Source organism: Mastomys coucha, unplaced genomic scaffold (assembly GCF_008632895.1).
Source record: "Mastomys coucha isolate ucsf_1 unplaced genomic scaffold, UCSF_Mcou_1 pScaffold3, whole genome shotgun sequence".
Classification (NCBI taxonomy): Eukaryota; Metazoa; Chordata; class Mammalia; order Rodentia; family Muridae; genus Mastomys; species Mastomys coucha.
The window spans coordinates 48,634,376-48,644,712 of record NW_022196909.1 but is presented as its reverse complement, the minus strand read 5'-3'; the positions used below and the strand labels follow the sequence as shown (position 1 = coordinate 48,644,712).

At 53.4% G+C, this 10,337-nt stretch overlaps 2 protein-coding genes across 5 annotated transcripts; both read right to left on the bottom strand.

The window, feature by feature from the left end:
• Nucleotides 1–15: 15 nt before the first annotated feature.
• Nucleotides 16–5,968, bottom strand: Daxx (death domain associated protein). 4 transcript variants are annotated; one of them, XM_031348133.1, is made up of 9 exons: nt 5,690–5,707; nt 5,310–5,428; nt 4,666–4,888; nt 3,356–4,187; nt 3,044–3,255; nt 2,606–2,846; nt 1,914–2,388; nt 1,577–1,796; nt 16–170 (listed from the first exon to the last, which is right to left on the bottom strand). In XM_031348133.1, exons 3-9 carry the CDS (start codon nt 4,870–4,872, stop codon nt 111–113), a joined length of 2,247 nt encoding a protein of 748 aa, XP_031203993.1. In that variant the 5' UTR covers nt 4,873–4,888; nt 5,310–5,428; nt 5,690–5,707; the 3' UTR covers nt 16–110. The 4 variants fall into 4 exon arrangements, with proteins under 4 accessions (XP_031203993.1, XP_031203994.1, XP_031203991.1 ...); XM_031348134.1 differs by lacking the exons at nt 5,310–5,428; nt 5,690–5,707 and adding an exon at nt 5,928–5,968; XM_031348131.1 differs by lacking the exons at nt 5,310–5,428; nt 5,690–5,707 and adding an exon at nt 5,793–5,919.
• Nucleotides 5,969–9,600: 3,632 nt separating this feature from the next.
• Smim40 (small integral membrane protein 40) lies at nt 9,601–9,846 on the bottom strand. Its single transcript, XM_031348775.1, has one exon. The coding sequence runs from the start codon at nt 9,844–9,846 to the stop codon at nt 9,601–9,603; it is 246 nt and encodes an 81-aa protein (XP_031204635.1).
• Between the last annotated feature and the right edge of the window lie 491 nt (nt 9,847–10,337).

Genomic DNA, 10,337 nt, shown 5'->3' with positions numbered 1-10,337 from the left:
TTTTTTTGTCAAAAGAAACCACCAAAACGGGAGGAGCTCCATCCACCTTTTGCTCCGTCATCTTCCAGCAGTCATACAAAACTTTCTGGATGCAGGGAGTTGAGGGACTGCTAATCAGAGTCTGAGAGCACGATGATCTCCTCGGGATCGCACTGTGTACCAACACTCGTCTGCAGACAAGGCGGGAGAAAGACGGGTGAGCCAGGCATGGTGGCCCACACCTTTAGTCCGAGCACTCACGAGGCGGAGGCAGGCTGATATCTGAGTTTGGGGGCAGCCTCCTCTACATACAGAGTTCTGGGACAGTCACGGCTTCACAGAAAGACCCTGCCTCAAAACCAAACAAAGCGGGATGGAGGGCTGCTAAGCACACTGCAGCAGTGTTGTGTCCAGAACTCAGATGGCGGCTTACTGCCTTCTCCGTGACTCCAGATCTAGAGGATCAGATGCCCTCTTCTGGCCTCCATGAGCACCAGGCACAAATGTAGCACACAGACATACATGACAACAAAACACCTACTTACATAAAATAAATCAGGTTTTGTTTTCCATGGCCTCACTATGTAACCTGTATGCCTCTGCCTCCTGGGTGCTGGGGTTAAATCTAAACACACACACACAGCCAGTCTTTGAGACTGTGGGTTCTTTATCCGCCCCATCACTAGACAGGGAAGAAAGGATAGAGGGAGAGACAGGGATGGCTGAATCTTGTGCCTCTCTCTTCTTGTTTGTTCTTTGAGCAAGACTACTAACAAACCACAACCAACCCCTGAACTACCACCAACCATGCCTCATGGTGGAGGCCGGGGAGGGCCTCGGGGAGGCTCTACAATTTATATGCTCTCCTGCAAAGTTCCCAGAATTCCAAAAATCACATCACATAACCAAAGCAACTGTCTATACCGGGCAAAGCCACATCTCTTGGAGCTCAAGGCCAATCACAGACAGCTGCAGCGGTCAGGTGGAAGCGGACCCACCCCCCATCAGTTGTGGCCCCACATCCCACACCTGGGATTAAAATGAAAACCTATCTCACTAGTTTTTTTGTTTGTTGGTTGGTTGGTTTTTGGGTTTTAGACACAGTTTCTCTGTGTAGCCCTGACTGCCCTGGAACTCACTTTGTAAAGCAGGCTGGCCTCAAACTGAAAAGAGATCCTCCTGCCTCTGCCTCCCAGGATCAAAGGTATGCGCTGCCACCACCCAGCTCTGAGTTTTTATAAAGAAACCAAAATTCCGGGCTGGAGAGATGGCTCAGCGGTTAAGAGCACTGACTGCTCTTCCAGAGGTCCTGAGTTCAATTCCCAGCAACCACATGGTGGCTCACAACCATCTGTAATGAGATCTGATGCCCTCTTCTGGTGTGTCTGAAGACAGCTAGTGTATATATAAAGTAAATAAATAAATCTTTAAAAAAAAAAAAGAAACCAATTCCAAAATTGTCACTACACACGGATGCATACACATACACACACACACACACACAGAGGAGCGGATGGGAAAACAGAGTAGTAGATGCGATAACCACAGAGAGGGAAAAGGTGAGAATGAACTGCCAAGGGCCACTGCCCCAACTTACCTTATAAATACAGGGCCGGAGAGGCTGAGACTGGGGGGTTGGGAGAAGCAGGGATGGAGAAGAGCTGCACAGGGAGCTGGTCACCAGGTCATGGCTGGGAGAGTCCACCCTCGTGGAGGAATCAGCCACAGGAGCCACAGAGGCCAAGGAGGGAGACGAAGTAGGCAGGACACTTGTCTTCCACCCACTGCCCTGCTGTGCCATCTGCTTTTTTATATAGCTAAGGACAGAAGAGAAATGACAGAGAGGGCCCGAGGCCGCAGGGAGACCTAGGATATCAGGCTCCCTTCAGAGAGTCCTGCCTCCTTGGCCTGCCTTCCCCCTCACCCAGTATTACCTGTTTTCTAACAGTCCAGAGCCCAGTTGCTTCTTCTCCTTCCGAAATCTCTTGCTCGGGGGACTGGCATCTCGGCACGGGCGAGAAGAGACACGCCCATTGAAGGACGTAGAGGTAACCACAGCTGCCCCATTTTCCAAGATGGTGTGGAAGGAATCTTCTGACTTTTTCCTGGATGAGGAAATGTGCCTTTCCTCGGGGGAAGGGGTGGTAGGCTCAGGCAAAGCCTCAATCTCTAGCTCAACAAGCTGGGACACAGGACTCTCGTCCCCCAGGAGCCGCTCTTGGAGCTGTTCTCCACTGCTTTCGGCGTCGGTGCTGGGAGGGTCCAGGGGCACTCCTGGCGGTGATGCTAGCATCTCTGTCTGTCCTCTCTTCTGCTGCTCCTCGGGGGACCCGAGCCCTTCTTCGGGCTCTGAGTTCCTTCTAGGGAAAATGGTCGAAGGGGTTGTGGGACTCTTATCTCCTTCATTATCTGCAAAAGAAAAGGGGAGGGGGTGGATGAGGGACAGGGGTCGAGGGGGGCTGTGCAAAGGATGGAGGACGAGGAGAAGGAGGACAAGGAGGAGGAGGAGGAGGAGGAGGAAGGAAAGGCTCAGCAAGGAACTCATATCCGACAGAGCAGAACTAACACCACAGGGGTGCTCCCCATGGGGGTGCTCCCCACAGGAGAGCTCCATTTACACATATACCTCCTCCTTCCTTTTCTTCATCACCCCCCTGATCTTCCTCCAACTGTTCTAGATCCTCATCTTCATCTTCAGTGGCCTCTTCTTCTTCCTCCTCCTCTTCTTCTTCATCTTCATCATCTTCCTCCTCTTCCTCCTCCTCCTCCTCATCATCATCACTTTCCTCATCGTCTTCATCGTCGTCATCATCTGTCTCAGCTTTGGAGGTAGTAGGGCACTCCTGGGATGCCATTCCGCTAGGACCCTGGGGGAAAGAGGAGTCTGTCTTAAGGAATCCGTGCCCCAGAGCTCTTTAGTAGGAGGAGAGCTCAGTAGTGCGTCAGACAAGCACGTCACCAGTGTCCTTTCCCTGCTTCATCCGCTGCTTCAGGAGTCACTCTGGAGTCCCTGGCGGCAGTGCAGGGTGAAGACAAGCTCTGACAGGTGTTAACCCCTCCATACCTCACCAGAATCCGAGGAGGCTTTGGGGGGCTCTGAAGATCGGGACGCAGTGCCTAGGAGCCGGGCCCGTCGCCTCTGTCTCTCGCACTCCTGAGTCTTGTCTTGCATCATTGCATACTTGGAGATGATGTCATCCAGCCTGTTCATGGCCAAGGTCCGATTTTCCCGAAGGCGGCGAGCCAGCGTGGGGTCAGACAGTGCGGGGTCAACGCCTGCGTAGGAAAACAGATCAGAGCTCCCAGTCCCAATCCTCCAAGGGATTAGAGATGCCTCCATTCAACCTGAAGGAGGCATAACCCAGGAGCTTCCTACCTGGCCTATAGTCATCTGTGAGGTGGCAACCAAAGTTGTAGATGAGATCCAGGTGGCGGCGCTCCTGTAACCTGACACCCACGTCCCGGAAGGCGTCCTGAGCCAAGAGCTGAAGCTGCTGTCTGGAAAGGCCCAGACTGTGCCGGGTCGCTGCCTTCTCCACTGCTCTCAGCACGTCTCCATAGTCAGGGAAGGTGTCCGGCCCCGGCTTGTTGATGAGCCGCTCAATGCGCCTGTTGACCTCTGGGTAGCGGGTGCCTCGGTATGGAATTCGCTGCTCTATGACCCGCCCAGTCAGAGAAGAGCAGTCCTTCAATTCACACAACCGCCCAAAGAGGCGGATTAGTTTCCTCTTCAATCGGGCCTCCTGCAAATATGAGGAGTCTGGGTCATCCAGCTCTGACAGATCCAACTCCTTCTCCTGCAGCCGCCTGATCTCTGCTACATACAGTGCCAGCAGTTGCTCCAGGCGCTGGATCTGCCTCCGGGAACCACGAGTCCTTGAGGCCTCAGAGGCAGTGGTTTCAGTGTTTGTAAGGTCAGAGGGGGAATCTGTAGGAGGGTTACCACCTGACGATTCACTGGCCGTTGAGGCTGCAGGAGCTAAGTTCAACTTCTTCTTGGTTGAATGAGCTTTAAGAACGGTGCAGAGCTCATTAATGTAGACATAGAGCTTGGCCGGCCGCTTCTGAGACCGAGACATAACCCTGGAAAGGATGTTGAAGAACTCTGTGGAAGCCAGGAACACAGACTGGGCACGTTGCTGCAGTTTGTGGAGGAATGGAACCACCTCGGGGTGGTCTGACGTGTGCGTCTTACACAGTTCAAGGAACTAGATGGTTCAAGGGAAGGGACGGGAAAACAGAACAAAACAAGATGGATCAGCGAGGGACCAGAACAATCAGCCAACCAAACACCCCTTTCCCTGGGATCTGTCCTATCGTTTCATAGAGGGTCACGTATTTTTCTTTCTTTTTTTCCTTCCATTTATTCTACATATTAAGTACAATGTCGCTCTCTTCAGAGACACCAGGAGAGAGTATCAGATCCCATTACAGATGGTTGTGAACCACCATGTGGTTGCTGGGAATGGAACTCAGGACCTCTGGATGAGCAGCCAGTGCTCTTAACTGCTGAGCCATCTCTCCAGCCCAGTGGTTCACATCTTTAATCCCAGTTGTCAGGAGGCAGAGGCAGGTAAGAACTCTGTGAGTTCAAGGCCAGCCTCATCTACACAGTTCCAGGCAGCCTGGGCCACAAAGCGAGAGACCCTTTTCTCAAAAGCAAGAGGAGGCTCCTCTCAAGCTTACCTCTTCAAACAGCTTCTCATTTTCCAACTTGTAGCACTTCCTGCTACCTGAGTTACTGCTCCCTCCATCCACCTGGGGCTCGGGGGGACCAGAGGCTTCTGGTCCTGGTGAAACAGGATTGAAAGGGAGGTTGGAGGGCCCTGGCTGGATAGCTGCCTCATCCTCATCGTCATCGTCAAGCACAATGATGCTGTCATCGGTGGCCATGGGGGATCAAATCCCCCTGAGGGAGAAAGCATGGGAATGGTCAGAATTCTGGAAGGGGAAGGGAGCCTCCGGGAGAGCCCCCTCCTGTTTCGTCCCACCCCGTCAGATACCTAGGGTTCCAGAATAGCTTAGTCCGTCCCAAGCTGTCTTCAGCGCCTGTCTTGGGCAACTATCAGTATCAAACAGCTCTGGGGGGAAAACCTCCCGATCGTCTTAAATCCTCACCCTCAACTCCAGCCCTACCCCCGCCCCCCCTACCCCCATCAGTCAATGTCCTGTCTTTCGGTTGCGTTTTCCCACTCTCTGTCCGCCGGTAAGTTTTCGGTCTTACTCCCCATCCAATGGGGTACAAGGTCCCACCCACACTGCTCTCTCTCGAGTTTTTCTGTCCACAGAAACCAACACCCCGTCGATGCCACCTTACGGGTCTTGCCCACCTCTCGCCCTCACACACGACAGTCCTTTCCCAGTTCTTCCTAACTCCCAACTCGTAGACTCCGGAGGCGCATGGGTCTCCCTCTCAAGAGCCGGGCGTCCTCTCCGCTCCTACAGTCATCTCCAAGTCCCACCTTCCTCAGGCCGGGACTTCAGGCTGGAGATTTTCCCCACCTCCAGTCCCCTCCCTCTCACCGCACCCCGGGCTCCCCCATTCTCGGGGACTTGTAACCGACAGCGAACCCCGCCACCCGGCATTCCCAATGTCTGGGCTTCTAGCCCCAGGCGAGGGGCAGTCTCCAGCCTCAGCCTTCCCGCCAAGCAACCTCTCTCCGCGTTCAGCCCTAGGCCGCCACACTCCCCTTCAGGGCTAGCAAGGTACCATGCAAGCTCGCCCCGGAGACCCGTCAGGCGGGCCCTGCCGATCCTTCGCCTTCGCCACGCCTGCGCCGCCACCCCCGCTCCGCGCACGACCTGGCCCCCACCTCAGAAACGGTCCCTCGAGGATCCCCTCAGCGCGGATCACAAATCCTCGCATAGTTCCCTCCGCCTTTCTTTCCCCCACCCCCACCGCAGGGCCTACAACAGACCGGAAGACGCGGAGTTCCCGCCTGAAGCACCTGAGGGCCGCCATATTGCTGTACGGAACGCGGGGACGCTTGGAACCGGAAGTGACGCTAGGCCCGCCCACCTAGGGCCACCACTCTCCGCGCTCGGACGCTGGAGGGGGCGGGGCCCAGGACCAGGTAGATGGGGCGCGCCATCTTGCCGTACGGCACCGGCCTGCTCGGCCAGGCGTGGAGCTCTTTGTACCCGGAGCTTGCCGAAAGCCACTCGGCCAATCAGAAACTTCCTGCCTCAGACCCGCCCCCCAACCCCAGGCCATCGGGTGGAGTTGCCTCGGGGAAGACCCCGCCCTCCATCTTAGGAGGAAGGAGTCTCAAGCAGGTATCTAAGGAGCTGCTGGTGTCTCTGTGGCTGTGTGGGGACGAAATAAAAGATTTTTGTTGTTGTTTGTTTCTTCGAGACAGGGTTTCTCTGTGTAGCCCTGGCTGTCCTGGAACTCACTCTGTAGACCAGGCTGGCCTCGAACTCAGAGATCCGCCTGCCTCTGCCTCCCAAGTGCTGGGATTAAAGGCGTGGGCCACCACTGCCCAGCTAAAAGGTTTTCTTTTCCTGCCCTGGGTTGGTGTAAGCCTTGCACCTCCCTTCTTTGCTCTCCCTCGGCTGCCCAGCCCGGTGTGGGTCAGGTGCACACGCACATACACACATACACACACGCATACAAATGAGCACAGCATGCTGCTAGAGCGAGGTATTGTTATTATTGCCATCGGCGGCTGGCAGCTCAATCTGCAGCACTGAGGTTATGACCGAGCCCCCCGGTGCGAACCGTGGCCGTCTGGTTCTCCGAGGGTCGTTCTGACCGTACCGAAGGCGTTGCTCCACGGCGGGGGTGTGTGTGTGCAGGGCGTGAGGTCGAGCTCGGGCTTGCAGGAGAAGCTGTGCAAGCTGCCGCTGGGAGCGCTGGGAAACGAAAGGAGGCTCAGAAAATCCCGCGGGGTGTCTCCTTCTCCAGGAGAGCTGCGGAGAAAAGGGAGAGCAGGGGGAAAACCACTGTGATGCCCGGGGCAGGGAGGCGAGGTCCGCAGGTGTGTCAACACCCTTTGCGCGAAGAACTCCGTCTCCTCAGCCTTCCTTCCTCGGGGGTGGGCGTCTTGCCAATTTGCAGGACCAAGAAAGAAGCCCCGCTGCTTTCAGAGGACCCGAACTTCAAACTTAAACCCACCTCCTCCATTCCCGTCGGGTCTTCTGGGCTTACAGCATTTCAACGGGGCGGGGCAGGGTGGGGTGGGTGGGGCTCTCCAATGGCTAACCGGACTCTTAGGAGATAATGAAGGATTTAATTTTCATATCCTTGGGTTTCCCTGAAATGAAGGTTCCCCATCTTTTCGCAGTTATTTATATGCCGTTTGACGTCCGTGCCAGTGTGCGTCTCTACGCGACGTGAGTGCAGGTGTCTGAGAGCCCTTTAAGAGCACCTGTTACTCCTGGCACGTTCTATTCCCAGCACCTGATAAGGGTGACTCACAGCCATCTGTAACCCTAGTTCCAGGAAATCCAATAGGCTTGTGTGTGGTGAGCATACAGGCATGCAGGCAAAACCATCCTTACACATAAAGCAAATGTATATTTAAAGTTAATCGTTATAAAAACTGACAGCAAGCCGAGGGAACATGGAGGAATGGGCAGGGGAAGGGGGTTGGGGGTGGGGAGTTAGGAGGTGAAAGATGAAGAGTTCTCTCTGAAATGCTGTCTAGACAAAGCTGGCTTGCGGCACCGACCAACTCGCAGAAGCCAAGGTTGCCTGTCCCAAATAAGAGCTATTAAGGTTCCATCAGAAATGAGGAAGGGGGCTCCAGAGAATCCCCACTCATCCCCAAAGAGCTATTGGCCATTCACTGTTGGTGGGGGAGTCTTTTTCTGCCACAGGTAAATCCTTGGAGCTCCAGTAAGTAACTCCTAGGTATGCTCATGCAAATGACCCTAATTAAACTGAGTCAGTCAGAAAACGAAAAAGACAGCGAGGCAGAATCAACTTGGGGGACTAAAAGCCTCCCTGGGAGTGGAAGGGAGGGGGATTCAAGAGAGAAATGAAGGTGAAAAATAACCAGAATTCACTACACATAATGAGCAAAATTAAACATACGTTTTACATGGTTTGATCCATCTTGCAATTATCACAACTCTTCAGTTGCCTGCGTGTATGTATGTGCACCACTTGTGTGCCTGGTGCCCATGAAGATCAAAAGAGGGTTGACTGGCCCCAAGGACTGGAGTTGTGAGCCACCATACTGAGAAACAGTGGACAGTAGCTGGTTATGAGGAGTGTACAGAGCTGGGGTTAGGGAGGCCCTGACCTGGAGCAGGATGCTAGTGTTCGTGCTTTGAAATGTATAACAGGCCAGCCGGGCAGTGGTGGCGCATGCCTTTAATGCCAGCACTTGGGAGGCAGAGGCAGGCAGATTTCTGAGTTTGAGGCCAGGCTAGTCTACAGAGTGAGTTCCAGGACAGCAGAGCTACACAGAGAAACCCTGCCTCAGAAAAAGAGAGAGAGAGAGAGAGAGAGAGAGAGAGAGAGAGAGAGAGAGAGAGAGAGAGAGAGAGAAAGAAAGAAAAAGAAAGAAATGTGTAACAGATACTGGTGAATAGGAACTAGAAGCCCGGGCTCTGATTTGTTGAATGGCACCCCAGGCAAACGTCACTGCTTATGTCACTTTTCCCAGAGGGAAGGGAAACATCCTTTCTGTAGACAAGAACCCGTTTCACGAGTCCCTGGGGGAATTCTGGCCTTTATCTAACTGCCAGAGACGCTTCTGGGGTCCAGGGTGAGGTGGGCCAAGACTCATTTCTGGACCTCTGCAAACGCCCTAAGACCTAACATGTCCCAGCTGTATCGCTCCTGGATAGATACTTGAAGAAACCTAAGTCAGAACGCCAGAGAGACACATGAGCACCCATGTTTATTGCTGTAGCAATCGCAATAGCCAAGAAGAATGGAAGCAGCCACCACCGGCCCATAAAACAGACAAAATGTAGTAAGGACATACAATGGAGCCTCACAGCTGGGAAGAAAGACTAAACCTTGATACTTGCAGGAAAACAAAAGGAAATGAAATACACCCTCAAGGGCTGGAGAGATGGCCCAGTGGTTAAGAGCATCGACTGCTCTTTAGAAGGTCCTGAGTTCAAATCCCAGCAACCACATGGTGGCTCACAACCATCTGTAATGAGATCTGACGTCCTCTTCTGGGGTGTCTAAAGACAACGACAGTGTACTCACATAAAATAAATGAATAAATCTTTTTTTTTAAAAAAGAAAAGACATTCTTAAGCAAAATAAGCTATTCAAAAGGAAAAATTATTCCTTGTATTCTCTCACGTGGGTTCTGAAGTTACATTTATATCCTGACTGTATGTAAGGGTAGGGAGGGTAGGGGTGTGTGTGTGTGTGTGTGTGTGTGTGTGTGTGTGTGCTGCAGACCTGAGTCTGGCTCCCAGTATCCACTTCAGGTGACTTACAACCTCCTGTAACTTCAGCCCCTAGGGATCCAACACCGTCTAGCTTCTGCTGGCACCCGAACTCACGGTGCACAAACGCACAGACAAGCAGGCAAACAGAGATGATCTCAGAGTGTTGGCCTTAACTATCCCTTCCACCCCAGTCTCCTCCCTAACATCTCCGTTCTCACCTTAGTAGCAAGGATGGGTTGTCTGCGAGAAGGAAGATGCTCACAGTTCCAGAGCTGCCTCCTCCTCGGGGGTCCTCAGGAGCCAGTCCTGAAACTTGGCCCATGGCAGGGGCCACAGCAGTTTATAAGCAGCCTCCAGCATCAGCAGTGTCAGGAAGAGGACCAAGAAAGTGAGGAAGACCTTGTCCAAAGCGCGCCGCAGGGGCCCCCGAGGAGGAATGGGACCCTGGGCAAATGCTAAGAACACGTCCTCCTCCTCCACACCGCCCTCTTCCTCTTCCGCCATTTTCAAGTACAGTCGGACAGCTGGCTAACTCGGTGTGGGGATGGAAGGCCTGGCTCAGCACTGCCCGGATTAAAGGGTAAGGGTGTGATGATCCCGCAGCTGCTGGGCTTGACCCTAATTCACGAACCCAGGTAGAAAGGCTTTTGAGTTTGACGGCATTTTTTTATTATTATTATTTCTTTATAAGTTTTATGACTTTGTGAGCGTGTTAACTCTTTCTCCCCTTTACCTGGGCTCCCAGGATGGGTCAGGGGGTCAGACTTCCCCCATGAGCTGTCTCAGTGGCCCAGGACAATTAAATCACTTTGCCTGCCGAGAGGTCAGGCTGAATAGCCAACTTTAACATCTGTATTGGAAACAGAAGACCCACCCGTTATAGAGACCTTAATTAGAGTGGACAGGCATTCCTGGCCTCAAGGGCCGAGGGTCAGTTTGGAGCCTCTCCTGACAGAGAAGGAGCAAGCAGCTGTAACAACAGATCGGGTGTGGGG